This window comes from Oncorhynchus mykiss, chromosome 23 (assembly GCF_013265735.2).
Source record: "Oncorhynchus mykiss isolate Arlee chromosome 23, USDA_OmykA_1.1, whole genome shotgun sequence".
Lineage (NCBI taxonomy): Eukaryota > Metazoa > Chordata > Actinopteri > Salmoniformes > Salmonidae > Oncorhynchus > Oncorhynchus mykiss.
This window is the reverse complement of record NC_048587.1, coordinates 14,652,500-14,669,379: the sequence shown is the minus strand read 5'-3', so window position 1 is coordinate 14,669,379 and position 16,880 is coordinate 14,652,500. Positions and strand designations below refer to the sequence as shown.

At 41.8% G+C, this 16,880-nt stretch overlaps 1 protein-coding gene across 2 annotated transcripts in view; it reads left to right on the top strand.

The window, feature by feature from the left end:
- LOC110502313 (adhesion G protein-coupled receptor A3) overlaps nt 1-16,880 on the top strand; it is a 260,754-nt gene that overhangs the window by 88,376 nt on the left and 155,498 nt on the right. For both annotated transcript variants that reach the window (XM_036959858.1, XM_036959857.1), the window contains exons 11-12: nt 853-1,014; nt 1,575-1,781. In XM_036959858.1, coding sequence (XP_036815753.1) covers nt 853-1,014; nt 1,575-1,781 — 369 coding nt within the window. The remainder of the gene's footprint in view (nt 1-852; nt 1,015-1,574; nt 1,782-16,880) is intronic.

The following is a 16,880-nucleotide window of genomic DNA, read 5'->3' as shown; positions in this document are numbered from 1 at the left end:
TCTTTGGGCTGAATGGAAGAAAGTCTCCGCAGCAATGTTCCGACATCTAGCGGAAAGCCTTCCCAGAAGAGTGGAGGCTGTTATAGCAGCAAAGGGGGGACCAACTCCATATTAATGCCCATGACTTGGAATGAGATGTTCGACGATGTAGTGTGTTATGTGGTATTGTGTGTAGGCCATACTGTATGAAACTGATCAGTCGGTAGCGTAAATGGAACTAGCACTTTATGCTTCATGTACTCACAGTTCAGGAATAAAGGCGTCTTATCCTGCCACCATACAGCCTTCAATATATTTTGAAAAGCGGTGCACTTTTCATCTTACTTTTTTTCTTGCTTGTGACAATAATGCACCTGAGAGTTGTGGTGATTAAGAGATAATATCCCCTTAACCAATTCAAAATGTCTATCCTCTATACGATTGAAGACAACTACAGGGTCTGGGCACACAGATCAGAGGAGTGTGTTGGAATTGGAATTGGCTTTTTCTGTGCGAAGATCATTAGTTGGAGCTCTCATCTCCGAGCCACTTGCCATAGGTAAACACAGTCATACTAGAAAACCTACCAATACTTGGATTCCCAGATACACAATGATTAATGCCAACCCAATCTCTACAGAACAGTTAGATTAAAAAACTCTGACGTTGATGTAAATAGTTCAACTGTCACCACATGGAAGTGATTATGCCCCATTGGAGACGCTAATCTAAATTAAATCTTTATATAATGAATAAAGTCACCATCACCACCCTCGAGCAGTCCGTTTTGGTATAATAAATGGCTTTTCTTTAGTGGATGTGATAGATGTTAATGACAGATCTACTTTTCTCTCTTTTACCTGAATCCTGTAGCTAGGGGACTATATCTCTGACATAGCCAGTAACATGATGCTGGTGGAGGAACACATCCTGTGGATGGCTCAGAACGAGGCCAGGGCGTGTACTCGCATCGTCCAGTGTGTGGAACGCATCGCCGACCTGGCTCTCACCATAGACACGCAGGTCATATCAAAGGTAGGTAGACAAACATCAAATGCACTTAAATGTCTATAAATTACATTTGAACCCCTTAAAGGATACAGGTGTTGGATCTGACCAGTATTGTTCGCAGCAAAAGAATCCTGCAGCAATAGGATTTTAACGTTTAGTCCATAAACACTTTCCCGCAGATGTAATGTTGCTTGATCGTGGTTAGGCTTTTAGCTGGTCAAAATTAGGCTTCATGAAAAGTGCAATACTGTTAATGTAGTCGTGTGTTAGTGCGGGTGTTCAGTGAATTGATGTCATTCCTGCAACCCCGGGAAAATTCTCAGCGACAAAAGAGTGACCAAATTAAGATCCAATATCTGCACCTTATAAAGTGCTACCAAGATTGGTTTCAGAATCAAAGCTAGTTCATCATTCTTTTAGTCTCACAGCTCAGCATGACCAGCACTTTGGTTTAGTTTCGTCAACATCTTTTTTGTTGTTGTTGATTCAACACAAAATGACAACAATTTCAATGATCAGCAATTTCTGTTCAGACCCGGAGGATAATCTCACTCCACCCTCCCTATCACTCTGTCTCCATCCAGGTGTCTCCTAACATAGCCCTGGAGGCCTTTCTGATCAGGCCGTCTAACTTCCAGGGTCTTTCGTGTACGGCAGGACAGAGAGCCCCCCTTCCACCCCTCTCTACTCAGAGGGCCGATGGGGACCAGGATGCCATCGGGGACCTGCTGCTCAACTTCAAATGTCACCCAGTCAACGGCAGCGGCTCCCCAGCCAGCCGACTCCGCAAGGTACAGTACATAGAAATAGAATGGCTTGATAATAAAGCACACACTGAATGATGAAATTCCTGCTTTTACTCCCTGGTTAATGGGTATAACATCCACTCAATACTGCCACTGGTCCCCCTATTAAAGACTGTTGACGTGAATGTGGATGTCTGTTCTAGGAATTATACTGTACTTCTATGGTACAGTAAGAGTTAATCACAGATTGGACATTTATTTCTGTCCAAAAGTTTCTCTTGTCTATATTTTTGTACATAATGCAGCTTATTATGGTAAATAATGAAATGCACCCACTGCTTGTTGTGTAAGAATAACAGGGCAGGGCTCCTGTCTGGCAGAGTTGATGGTGTCTATTACTCTCCATAAATTGACATCCTGTTTTGGTGCCATGGCATGGTGTAAATCAGCCGTGATAGGCTGCGCCGTAAAGTGGGAGGAGTGGGGATTGGTGGGGTAGTTTTGAAGTCAGAGTATGCAGGCCATTCCCCTGTGATGGATACTGTGGCCTTGTATCCCTGTCACACTAAATCACTGTTATCCTGTCATAACGGCTGCTGGCCCATCCCAAATGACAGATGACAGCTTACAGTCTACAGATGCAGACAGGGAAAAAACACTCCTCTGGCATTGAAGGGGCATTGTTTTGCAATATTTCAGTAGGTAGTTATACCCTTCAGCCCTGTGTGTGTGCGCGTGCGGATGTGTGTCTGCGTGTTTGCTTGCGTGTTTGCCTGTTTCTGCGTGTTTGTTAACTGTGTCCGATTCAGATTAGATAAGCCTGTCTACTGTGTTCAGCTATTATTTAGCTTGTTCAGAGGGCCCAGTGCAGCTACGCAGTGTTCTGAGATAAAATAGCCATGGGGAGAAAAGCAACGCAGTCCTTTAATGACTAAGCTGTCCCTTTGTGATTATCAATGACAGAGGTTGAGAGTATGACAAGGCTTATAGAAGTGAACAAATTCCAAACCAAACCTGTGTGGCTTGATAGACAGGGAGTGATTGTCATTGATTGTGAGGGGCACTCAGAGCAGTAGTGAGGCTACTTAGGGTGGGGGATGCTGCCAGCCAGCCATCTCTCAGCCCTCTCTCTCTCTCTCTCAGACCTCTCGCTCTCAGCTATCTCTCAGCTCTCTTTCTCAGCTCTTTTTCTCAGCTCTCTCTCTCTCTTTCTGTCTCTCTCTCTGCCTCTCTCATAACTAGACTTTTTTTAACCCTGGCACTGGACTCTTCCTTGCTCTCCTCTGCTCTGGGAGTACAACCCTCCGACGTGGCACTGCATATGCGAAGGTCCCTCCAATTACTGCCGATCTGGCACGGCCTCACAGGCCCTTTCTCACTTCTAACAGCCGCCCTGGCAGCCCCTCACATCCACTGTTTAGAGGGCGCTTTTCCACTCCAGTAATTTCTCATGTAGGCATCTGGTAGGATTGTTTCGTGCATAGGAATGCCATTTACAGGATTAGAATAGGAATCCTGGAGAAATCAGTTTACTGTTATTGGGTTATTTTCTTGTAGAAAACAATGGCAGTCAACCAGGAATAACTGCATTATGGTATTGCTACATGACAATAGTCATTGTTTGTGTCTCTCACCAAATGTGGGATGTAAGTGCTGGACAGCTAGTCATCCTGATGTAGACAACAGTTATTTCGGGATTCCCCCCTTTGAATTCCAATATGGTTGGTACTGGCACCTCCCTAGGCAAGGCTTCTCACATTGGGGGGCAATTCAACTTCTGGGTGTAGTGCCTCCCGGTGGCTGGTGGTGTAGGTGCAGGGGAGTTGCAGGGCTCAGCGGTTCCCTTTGATTGTCCCACTGCTCAGTAAAACCGACTCAGACCTACAACATCCTTTAGGAGAGGCTGCTTCCACTCATATTACCGTTCCCATCTCTCCTTTCCGCAGTACATTGTCTCATGCATAGAACACTGCATGTTTGGATTAATTGTAGAACACCCCCTCTCTGTGCTGTGGTTAGTTCAGTGTTCTGCTGGTGTTTAACTTTGGACTTAACAGTCATTTTGACTGCTCATGATTTTGTATTTTTTTCCCTGACATTTTTTAGCTCATGCCGCCCTCCGTCCTTGACTTTTCCTAACTAAGTCGATATAACACACTGCTGTTGTCAATGTCACACATATATTCACACCAGTTTCACACACATACCAACAGTTTTAAGAAATTAAGTGAAGGATCATAGGGAGAATGGGTGAGTTAATGAGCGAGGAGAAGCGAAAGAAGTGGAATCACCAATTGTGAATGAAGAACAGGGCGGGCCATTCTATTCCTTCACTTCAACTGTCGTTGGCGAACAAGTTGCTTGCAAAGAAATCAGGTCTGACTGGCACCATGAACAAAGTGAGACGGGAGCTCCCTCCCTCTGCGTAAAAAAAACGGCACCTGCTAAAGAATGACAAGACAACGGGACACATTCAAGCGTAAGCCACATACTATTACGCACTACAACCAAACAAAGGTATGTCAAAGTGTGTCAAGTAAGTGAATGTTACAAAACATTTTGTCAATTGTTAGGACAAGGGATAACGGCTAAATAAAATTCAGCTGATGCCATCGGTGTCACGCCTGCTCCCGCTCCCCATCCCTGGCGCTCGAAGGCGCCAGGCTCCCCAGCATTGCACACTCCTGCCACCATCATTACGCACACCTGCCTTCCCCCCGTCACGCGCATCAGCGATTATCGGACTCACCTGGACTCAATCACCTCTGTCATTACTTCCTCTATATCTCTCTGTTTCCCCGCTCTGTTCCCCGCTTCAGCCTTAATGTTTGTATGTCTTTGTGTACCCGTGTGCTGACGCTGTTCCTGTCCTGTTACCTGTCTGTTCTTCATTACATATTCAACTCCCCGTACCTGCTTCCCATCTCCAGCGTCGGTCCTTACAATTGGGTGAAGATGCACACAAGTACGAGCTGACAATAATTGACTATTCTTGACTGCTGTCATATCAACAGTAATATACGTTATAATGCTATTGCTATTGCTTTTTTGCCAAGTTTCACTATTTATCAAGGCGACTTGCCGCTTATAATGATGTTTACATGCTGACCACACCGCTCTCGTTGCAAAATAAATGTACTCATACAGTACCAGTCAAAAGTTTGGACACACCTACTCATTCAAGGGCATTACTTTATTTTTACTATTTTCTACATTGTAGAATAATATTGAAGATATTAAAATGATTAAATAACACATATGGAATCATGTAGTAACCAAAAAAGTGTTAAACAAATCAAAATATATTTCAAATAGGCACCCTTTGCCTTGATGACAGCTTTGCACACTCTTGGAATTCTCTCAACCAGCTTCATGAGGAATGCTTTTCCAACAGTCTTGAAGGAGTTCCCACATATGCTGAGCGCTTGTGGGCTGCTTTCCATTTCACTCTGCAGTCGAACTCATCCCAAATCATCTCAATTGGGTTGATTTCGGGTGATTGTGGAGGCCGGGTCATCTGATGTAGAACCATCACTCTCCATCTTGGTCAAATAGCCCTAACCCTGTTAAAAAACAAATGATAGTCCCACTAAGCGCAAACCAGCTCGGATGACATATCACTGCAGAATGCTGTGGTAGCCATGCTGTTTAAGTGTGCCTTGGATTCAAAATAAATCACAGACAGTCACCAGCAAAGCACTCCCACACCATCACACCTCCTTCTCCATGCTTCACGTTGGGAACCACACATGCGGACGTCATCCGTTCACCAACTCTCACAAAGACATTGTAGTTGGAACTAAACATCTCACATTTGGACTCATCACACCAGAGGACAGATTTCCACCGGTCTAATGTCCATTGCTCGTGTTTCTTGGCCCAAGCAAGTCTCTTCTTATTGTTGTCATTTAGTAGTGGTTTCTTTGCAGCAATTTGACCATGAAGGCCTGATTCACACAGTGTCCTCTGAACAGTTGATGTTGAGATGTCTGTTACATGAACTCTATGAAGCATTTATTTCGGCTGCAATCTAAGGTGCAGTTAACTCTAAGGAACTTGTAAGTCTGGTTCTTCCCGTCCTGTCGCAGTCCTCATGAGAGCCAGTTTCATCATAGCGCTTGATAGTTTTTACGACTGCACTTGAAGAAACTTTCAAAGTTCTTGCCCTATAAGACCCAGCCCTATTTGGTAAAATACCATATTCTGTATACCACCCCTGCCTTGTCCCAACACAACTTATTGGCTCAAACACATTAAGAAGGATAGAAATTCCACAAATGAACTTTTAACAAGGCACACCTGTTAATTGAAATTAATTCCAGGTGACTACTTCATGAAACTTGTTTAGAGAATGGCAAGAGTGTGCAAAACTGTCATCAAGGCAAAGGGTGGCTACTATATTTTGCTTTGTTTAACACTTTTTTTGGTTACTACATGATTCCATATGTGTTATTTCATAGTTTTGATGTCTTCACTGTTCTTCTACAATGTAGAAAATAGTAAAAATAAAGTGTCCAAACTTTTGACTGGTACTGTAGATGTTATTAAATAATTGCACCCACACTGCTCGCGGTCGTCAACGAGCATCTGTGTAGCCAGGCGCTAAAATATAACTTGGTTTTATCTGTGACGCTTGACTCGCTGCATGTCCCGCCTCTCCCATTGCCTCATTGGTTTTTAGGAGCATATACCCCACATGGGTGATTAAAAGATGAACTGAGGTCCAGTTGGTAGTGGTAATGGACCTCAAAGTTAGTTGCCAACTGTTATATAAAGTCCAAAGAAGATGAAGAAGCCTGAAGGAGGAGAGATTACTAGAAACAAACTCGGTTTACCCTTTTATCTGTGGATTAGTTGTCAGAGTAGAGGACCTTGTGCATTTCAGGTAAAATAACAACCCAATGTTTTTATCCCAGGACTATTTATTTATTTTTTATTTATTTTGTCATTGTAAAAACAAGCTGTTCCCATGTTCCAACGCAAATGCTTTCTGTTTCATAGTTTTAACAAAGGCACTCCACAAAAAATGTTTTATTGAACATATAGCCTACAGTAACAGAAACTAATGAAAATGCTATTGTGTTATTTGTATTCTAATGTTACCCAAGGGCTTCATAAACACAAACAAATGATTATTTTTTTCTATAGCATATATGAAACATATGATTTACTCTGTTAGAATGTTTCTGTCAGATTGACTGCTCTTTAGCATGAAGGGGGGGTCCATTAACGCCCAGCTGTTCTAGTGTTAAGCCATAGTGCTTTTTTTATCCACCGCTCTCTGAATGTCTGATCTCCTCTCTCTCACTAGCTGTGTCTCATGCACGTTTAGTGCTGTGCCAGGTTAAACTGAACTATGGCACAAAGCCCATGCACATCCAAACGAGAGGCATAGCGTCAGCATTGCACTACGCATGCATGCACACAGACACAGACATACACACACATACACACGCTAGATGCCAGACCACAGCCACCAGCTCCATCCAACACAAATGGTTTCAAATGTCTGGCTGGTAGCTAATTGGGTTGGATAACAGTGAAGTAGGAGGACTCTGGTTTGTGGATTTCCTCAAAAGAATTCCACTCAAAGACCACACACTCTCCCCATAACACTCTGCCAAGCTGCACAGTTAGTTTTTGCCTTTTTACTTCCAACAGAATGTCTAATAACAGAATATCAGGTGCATCATAAAGTATATTATAGTCTGCCAATAAACTACTGTACTATTTAAAATGAAAACACAAACACAGATATAATCATGCATTTAGTTTAATTTCAAACATGTTGCATGCCTAATAGAGATTTGTTTTAGAGAGGAGAAACATTCTCATGGACTCAATATGTGACAGAAAGCTAATGATACTGTCTTTGATAAGCTCACCTGAGTTTAACTTGACATCGTTCATATTATTACCTACTTATCATCAAAGCAGATTCTCTTTCAGTGCCATCTGGTAAACACAATTCATCTCATCTGATGTAATTGCCCACAAGCATTTTTCGACAATATTTAATGTTATGTCCTTAATTTAAATGCTGATCAATCTTTGTTTTGACGGTGAATCTGATTCTTCGAAAATGGCTGAATATGTTTTGGTTCAAAGTCTGACAATTAGACACCTAGGCTGACATGTTCTGCCTAATCGCACACTCATGCCTAAATAACAGTTGAATAGTGGGACATTGCAATAATCCCAAATATGTTTGGAATTCTGCTGCTCACAATGTTTGCCTTGCATTTTCACATTGTTTAATTTAAATGACAGCATTAAAAGAGCAGTTTCAAAATATCACGCCTCCAAGTGTAGTGGGTAATAGTGTTTTCTTGCACTGTGAAGGTGAGATTAAAAATGTCTTCTAGAATCCCAGTGATGTCTTGTTTGCTTACCATGGTAGAGTGCTCCTCTATGTGGAACAGATTTTGAACCCATTGAAGTGCCCCATATTTCCAAGATGTATTTAGCAAAGATGATCTAAATTGTTTAAAGGTTTAAAAGACTATCCTAATAAATGTTTGGATAATGGATGAATAGACTTGTAGATATTTGACTGAATTATAGCACACACAGTTGAAGTCGAAAGTTTACATACACTTAGGTTGGAGTCATTAAAACTCATTTTTCAACCACTCCACAAATTTCTTGTTAACAAACTATAGTTTTGGCGGTTAGGACATCTACTTTGTGCATGACACAAGTAACTTTTCCAACAATTGTTTACAGACAGATTATTTCACTTATAATTCACTATCACAATTCCAGTGGGTCAGAAGTTTTTAAACAGCTCGGAAAATTCCAGAAATGATGTCATGGCAATAGAAGCTTCTGATTGACTAATTGACATAATTTGAGTCAATTGGAGGTGGACCTGTGGATGTATTTCAAGGTCCATCTTCAAACTCAGTGCCTCTTTTTCTTGACATAATGGGAAAATCAAAAGAAATTAGCCAAGACTTTATTAAAAAAAATGTAGACCTCCACAAGTCTGGTTCATCCTTGGGAGCAATTTCCAAACGCCTGAAGGTACCAAAAATAGTATGCAAGTATAAACACCATGGGAACACGCAGCTGTCATACCGCTCAGGAAGGAGGAGCATTCTGTCTCATAGAGATGAACGTACTTTGGTGTGAAAGTAAAGTATCTATGTCCACAGTAAAACAAGTCCTATATCGACATAACCTGAAAGGCCGCTCAGCAAGGAAGAAGCCACTGCTCCAAAACCACCATAAAAAAAGCCAGACTACGGTTTGCAACTGCACATGGACAAAGATCGTACTTTTCGTATAAAAATAGAACTGTTTGGTCATAATGACCATTGTTATGTTCGGAGGAAAAAGGGGGAGGCTTGCAAGCCAAAGAATACCATCCCAACTGTGAAGCACGGGGGTGGCAGCATCATGTTGTGGTGGTGCTTTGCTGCAGGAGGGACTGATGCACTTCACAAAATAGATGGCATCATGAGGGAGGAAAATTATGTGGATATATTGAAGCAACATCTCAGACATCAGTCAGGAAGTTAAAGCTTGGTCGCAAACGGGTCTTCCAAATGAACAATGACCACAAGCATGCCTCCAAAGTTGTGACAAAATGGCTTAAGGACAACAAAGTCAAGGTATTGGAGTGGCCATCACAAAGCCCTGACCTCAATCCTATAGAAAATGTGTGGGCAGAATTGAAAAAGCGTGTGCGAGCAAGGAGGCTTACAAACCTGACTTGGTTACACCAGCTCTGTCAGGAGGAATGGGCAAAATTCACCCAACTTATTGTGGGAAGCTTGTTGAAGGGTACCCAAAATGTTCGACCCAAGTTCAACAATTTAAAGGCAATGCTACCAAATACTAATTGAGTGTATGTAAACTTCTGACCCATTGGGAATGTGATGAAAGACATAAAAGCTGAAATAAATAATTATCTCTGCTATTATTCTGACATTTCACATTCTTAAAATAAAGTACAAGCATAGAGTTCAGGCATTTTGGTCGGAATTCAGGTATTCCATTTATTGTAAAATAGCAATGGTATATCAGTTATTTTTTTTATACTGTGTGATTAAATTAAAGACAATTTTAGGTGCCTCAATTGCATATACAGTGTTTTTCGGGAAAGTACTCAGACGCCTTGACTTTTTCCACATTTTGTTACGTTACACTCTTAATTTGAAATTGATTAAATAAATACAAATCCTCAGCAATCTACCCCATAGTGACAAAGCAAAAACAGGTTTTTAGATATTTTTTTTTACAAATGTATTAAAAATAAAAAACAGATACCTTATTTACATAAATATTCATACCCTTTGCTATGAGACTACAAATTGAGCTCAGGTGCATCCTGTTTCCATTGATCATCATTGAGATGTTTCTACAACTTGATTGGAGTGTGGTAAATGTAATTGATTGTACATCATTTGGAAAAGCACACCCTGTCGATATAAGGTCCCACAGTTGACAGAGCAAAAACCAAGCCATGAGGTTGAAGGAATTGTCTGTTGAGCTCCGAGACAGGATTGTGTCAAGGCACAGATCTAGGGAAGGGTACCAAAACATGTCTGCAGTATTGAAGGTCCCCAAGAACACATTGGCCTCATTCTTTCTTAAATGGAAGAAGTTTGGAACCACCAAGACCAAACTAAGCAAATGGGGGAGAAAGTTCTTGGTCAAGGAGCTGACCAAGAACCCAATGGTCACTCTGACAGAGCTCTAGAGTTCCTCTGTAGAGATGGGAGAACCTTCCAGAAGGACAACGATCTCTGCAGCACTTCGCCAATCAAACATTTTATGGTAGAGTGGCCTGAAATGTTTTCTAAAAAACTGTTTTTGCGCTGTCATTATGGGGCATTGTGTGTAAATTGATGAGAGATTTTTTTTATTAGTATTCCATTTTAGAATAAGGCTGTCACCTAAGAAAATGTGGAAAAAGTCAAATACTTGTGAATACTTTCCGAAAGCATTATATATACTGGTTGTATTTGCATACATGAAAACATTTATTTAAAGGGGAGGAATGGAGCTGCAACAACCCAAATCTTGCTCGGTCTATGCCTACCTGCACTCACTCACCTGTGCTGTCTAGACTTCTTCATTAATAATGTTATTGTCACGTTATCTTGCATAATTCAACTAGTTTGTCAAGACAAGGAGACAGCACAATTTTAATTCAAAACTCTTGACTCTAGGTTACACCTATCTATTCATACTTTACATTGTTTGTGATATCAGACATAACATCACTATAACCAGTGTTCATTTTCAAAAGTCATTTAAGCGGATCTCATTTATAAACATTTCAACTATATTAAATCATGAATTTTTTTCAATTGCACAACAAAATGAACACCCCCGAAAATAAAGTTGTCCCTCGACAAAATCCCCGACAAAGCATTCTTATAGATGCAAAGTTAAGCCAATGTACAGCATTTCATTGAACCCATTTCAGCCATGACTGGATTGTTTGACAGGTAGTTAGTTATAAACGATTCTGTGGTCATTACGTTAACAGGAAAAAACAAATGGCACAAGCAAGACTGGGAAAGAATCGCCAGAGTAAAATTAAAGATATCAATTCAGCTAAATTTAAGTGACGAGGATTTTGCACCACTCAAACACAGGAGGTGGTGTAAAATATTCTCAGGTGTGTGGTCATGCGCTTTGCTAATGTATTGCATCATTTTCCATGGTATGGAAGTAGAGTTAAAAACTAACTGCATAGCTAAGCCACAGGGACCCAGTAGCAGCCTACTGTAGGAGTAGCGGACAGGCCAGTTAGGACAATATTTATCAATCACTTCTCTCCCCCTTACTCATTGAGGCATAAATAGTGAGGGTATGTGGCTGATCTGGTGGGATATTCTAACCTCCCTCTCTTAATAGCCTTCCTGCTTCATAGAGCTTTAGTGCTTTTAAATTACGCTACTGCTAGCCCTTAGTCGCTAAACAGTCACCCTGCAGGTTAGAGCTATGCTACCTCATCTGGGGAACTGTTGCTGCTAGAAATACACAACCACAGGCAGGACAACACACCCACCAAATACCTCATCCCACAAGTGCTCAGAGACAAATTGAATCGATACAACCTACTTTTTATACACAGATTCAGTAATTCTCCGATTAGTGGTGTAAAATATGCCATGCCATATTTAACTCAGCAAAAAAAGAAACATCCCTTTTTCAGGACCCTGTCTTTCAAAGATAATTCGTAAAAATCCATAGAACTTCACAGATCTTCATTGTAAAGAGTTTAAACTCTGTTTTCCATGCTTGTTCAATGAACCATAAACAATTAATGAACATGCACCTGTGGAACGGACGTTAAGACACTTAAAGCTTACTGACGGTAGGCAATTAAGGTCACAGTTATGAAAACTTAGGACACTAAAAGAGGCCTTTCTACTGACGCTGAAAAACACCAAAGAAAGATGCCCAAAACGACTCTTCACTGACGAGTTGTGGATTTGTCTCACCAGGGGTGATGGTCGGATTCACGTTTATCGACGAAGGAATGAGCATTACACTGAGGCCTGTACTCTGGAGCAGGATCGATTTGGAGGTGGAGGGTCCGTCATGGTCTGGAGCGGTGTGTCACAGCATCATCGGACTGAGCTTGTTGTCTTTTCAGGCAATCTCAACGCTGTGCATTACAGGGAAGACATCGTCCTCCCTCATTTGGTACCCTTGCTGCAGGCTCATCCTGACATGACCCTCCAGCATGACAATGCCACCAGCTATACTGCTCGTTCTGTGCGTTATTTCCTGCAAGACAGGAATGCCAGTGTTCTGCCATGGCGAGTGAAGAGCCCGGATCTCAATCCCATTGAGCACGTCTGGGACCTGTTGGATTGGAGGGTGAGGGCTAGGGCCATTCCTCCCAGAAATGTCTGGGAACTTGCAGGTGCCTTGGTTTAATAGTGGGGTAACATCTCACAGCAAGAACTGCCAAATCTGGTGCAGTCCATGAGGAGGAGATGCACTGCAGTACGTAATGCAGCTGGTGGCCACACCAGATACTGACGGTTACTTTAGATTTTAACCCCCCTTTGTGCAGGGACACATTATTCCATTTCTGTTAGTCACATGTCTGTGCAACTTGTTCAGTTTATGTCTCAGTTGTTGAATCTTATGTTCATACAAATATTTACACATGTTAAATCTGCTGAAAATGAACACAGTTGACAGTGAGAGGATGTTTCTTTTTTTGCTGAGTTTAGTATTAACTTTAATACTAAGTGATTGTGAGTGCATACATTTTAGCACGTAGACCCAGCAGGAATTGAACTCACAACCCTGGTATTGTTAGCAGCATGCTCTTAGCAGCGGAGCCATGAATACCACATAATTTTTTTATTTTTTTATTTGACCTTTATTTAACTAGGCAAGTCAGTTAAGAACAAATTCATATTTTCATAATGCCAGATTGCTCAGACCCCTTTACTTTCCACATTTTCTTACATTACAGCCTTATTCTAAAATTGATTTTTAGAAATTATCAATCTACACACAATACCCCATAATGACAAAGCAAACACAGGTTTTTAGACATTTTTGCAAATGTATAAAATAAAAATAAATGAAATATCACATTTGCATAAATATTGAGACCCTTTACTCAGTACTTTGTTGAAGCACCTTTGGCAGCAATTACTGCCTCAAGTCTTCTTGGGTATGACGCAACAAGCTTGGCACACCTGTATTTGGGGAGTTTCTCCTATTCTTCTCTGCAGATCCACTCAAGCTTTGTCAGGTTGGATGGGGAGTGTTGCTGCACTGCTATTTTCAGGTCTCTCCAGAGATGTTTGATTGGGCTCAAGTCCGGGCTCTGGCTGGGCCACTCAAGGACATTCAGAGATTTGTCCCGATGCCAATCCTGCATTGTCTTGGCTGTGTGCTTAGAGTTGTTGTCCTGTTTGCTCCAGTCTCAGGTCCTGAGCACTCTGGAGCAGGATTTCATCAAGCATCCCTTTATACTTTGCTACGTTCATCTTTCCCTTGATCCTGACTAGTCTCTCAGTCCCTGCCGCTGAAAAACCTCCCCACATCATGATGCTGCCACCACCATGCTTCACGGTAGGGATAGTGCCTGGTTTCCTCCAGATGTGACGTTTGGCATTCAGGCCAACAAGATCAATCTTGGTTTCATCAGACCAGAGAATCTTGTTTATCATGATCTGAGTTGGCCATGTTTATCATGGTTTGTAGTTGGCCAAAAGGTGACTTTTGGCCCACTCCAAACCAGCTGTCATGTGCCTTTTACTGAGGAGTGGCTTCCATCTGGCCACTCTACAATAAAGGCCTGATTGGTAGAGTGCTGCAGAGATGGTTGTCCTTTTGGAAGGTTCTCCCATCTCCACAGAGGAACACTGGATCTCTGTCAGAGGGATCATCAGATTCTTGGTCAGCTCCCTGACCAAGGCCCTTCTCCCCTGATTGCTAGGTTTAGCCGGCGGCCAGCGCTAGGAAGAGTCTTGGCGATTCCAAACTTCTTCCATTTAAGAAATGATGGAGGCCACTCTGTTCTTGGGGACCTTCAATGCTGCAGAAATGTTTTGGTACCCTTCCCCAGATCTGTGCCTCGACACATTCCTGTCATGGCTTGGTTTTTGCTCTGACATGCACTGTCAACTGTGGTTGACATGCACTGTCAACCTTGTATAGACAGGTGTGTGCCTTTCCAAATCATGTCCAATCAATTTAATTTTCCACAGGTGGACTCCAATAAAGTTGTAGAAACATCTCAAGGATGATCAATGGAAACAGAATGCACCTGAGCTCTCAATTTCAAGTCTCATAGAAAATGGTCTGAATACCTATGTAAATAATGTATTTTTTGTTGTCATAATAAATGTGCAAACATTTCTAAACTTTTGGGGTTTTGTCATTGTAGAGTATTGTGTGTATATTGATGAGGATTTTTTTTTTAAAGTAATCTATTTGAGAATAAGGCTGTAACGTAACAAAATGTGGAAAATGGGGTCTGAATACTTTCCGAATATGCTCTCTTAATAATTCCATCATAATGTAGATACAGACTAACAGTGTTGTTAAGAATTATGTGCACAAACCAATGGAGGAATTAAGACAGTAGGTATTGACAGAGTGAAGGCTGTTCATTAGCAGTTTGACCTGAGGAAGCACAGAGGAAATCATGCAAATTCCCCCACACGATTCATATCCGAATTACTCAAGGTTAATCGTATGTGTGCCGAATGCCATGTTTAAGGTATTAACATTCATCCACTCATTTCATGGGTTTCATTGCATATACTTATTGTGTTTGTGTCTGTGGGTGTGTTCGTAAGTGCTGTTATTGTGAGGTGGAAAAGTCTAGGAGCAAAAACTGCTCAGCCACGAAGTGGTAGGCCACACAACCTCATAGACTGGGATTGCTGAGTGCAACACTCACTACCGAGTTCCAAACTGCTTCTGGAAGCAACGTCAGCAGAATAACTGTTTGTTGGGAGCTTCAGGAAATGTGTTTCCATGGCCGAGCAGCCACACACAAGCCTAAGATTACCATGCGCAATGCCAAGCGTCAGTTGGTGTGGTGTAAAGCTTGCTGCCATTGGACCCTGGAGCAGTGGAAACGCGCTCTCTGGAGTGATGAATCACACTTCACCATCTATCAGTCCGACGGACAAATCTGGGTTTGGCGGAAGCCAGGAGAACACTACCTCTCCGAATGCATAGTGCCAACTGTAAAGTTTGGTGGAGGAGGAATACTAGTCTTTGGCTGTTTTTCATGGTTCTGGCTCCTTAGTTCCAGTGAAGGGAAATCTTAATGCTACAGCACACAATGACATTCTAGACAATTCTGTGCTTCCAATTTTGTGGCAACAGTTTCTGGACTACCCTTTCCTGTTTCAGCATGGCAATGTCCCCCATGAACAAAGTGAGGTCCATACAAAAATGGTTTGTCGAGATTGGTGTGGAAGAACTTGACTGACCTGGACAGAGCCCTGACCTCCCCATCGAACACCTTTGGGATGAATTGGAATGCCCACTGCGAGCCAGGCCTAATCGCCGAACATCAGTGCCCGACCTCACTAATGCTTTTGTGGCTGAATGGAAGAACGTTTCCGCAGCAATGTTCCAACATCTAAGTCTTCCCAGAAGAGTGGAGGCTATTATAGCAGCAAAGGAGGGGACTAACTCCATATGAATGCCCATGATTTTGGAATGAGATGTTCGATGAGCAGTTGTCTCAAAAACCAAGAGAGGAATTGCTAAAAACTCAGCCAAAGAAAAACAATGCAACAGTCCTTTGCACCAAGTACTCCAAGTGTTCAGAGAAAATTTAAAGCAATCCTGAAAAAGCACTGGCATATTCTGCGTGGTCACAATATTGGAAATAGCTTGGATAGATCTGAAAGGCCTCCTGAGCCCCCTCAGACACTCTTGACAACCATTCTAAATGGGAACTACATATGTGGCGCACAGTGCAATAGTACTATAAAAACATCCTTCTTCAGACACCCACATACAGGTTGAAAAATCCTGGTTAGGGGTATCATCTCATGCAAGACCAAGGGAGTAATCTATCTCATCACCTGTTCATGTGGGAAAGCCTATGTAGGACAAACGAAAAGACAATTAAAACAACGCATAGCTGAACATCGCAGCTCAATCAGATGTAAGAACATTGACTAACCAGTAGCAGCTCACTTTGCTGAAGCTAACCATCTCCTCTCTCAAATACACAGGCATTGAGTATGTTGCTCTACCAAGGAGAGGAGGTAACATCTAGATCCTAATCCTACAAAGGGCCGCTTACTGGATATCCTATCTAAAAACATTGACCCCTAGTGGTTTGAATATTGACTTTGATCTCAGGCCCTTATGAACAAATCTCTCTTTTACGAACAACTCTTATGAATTGATATATTCTTTCTACAGCTTATCAGCGTACACCCAATATGTTCCCCCGTTGATGCTTATTATGATTGAACAAAAGATTACATGCAACAAATGAAATGAAATAGGAAACAATTAAATATATATGTGAAATTTAATTAAACAATAATGCATGTTGATGCTAATATTATGACATTACCCTGAAGAAGGCACAGTGATGCCCAAACATTGGTGATTTGCCCAATAAATTACTGGTAGTTTATATATGGAGTGTGCGACTCTATTTTTAATGACGAG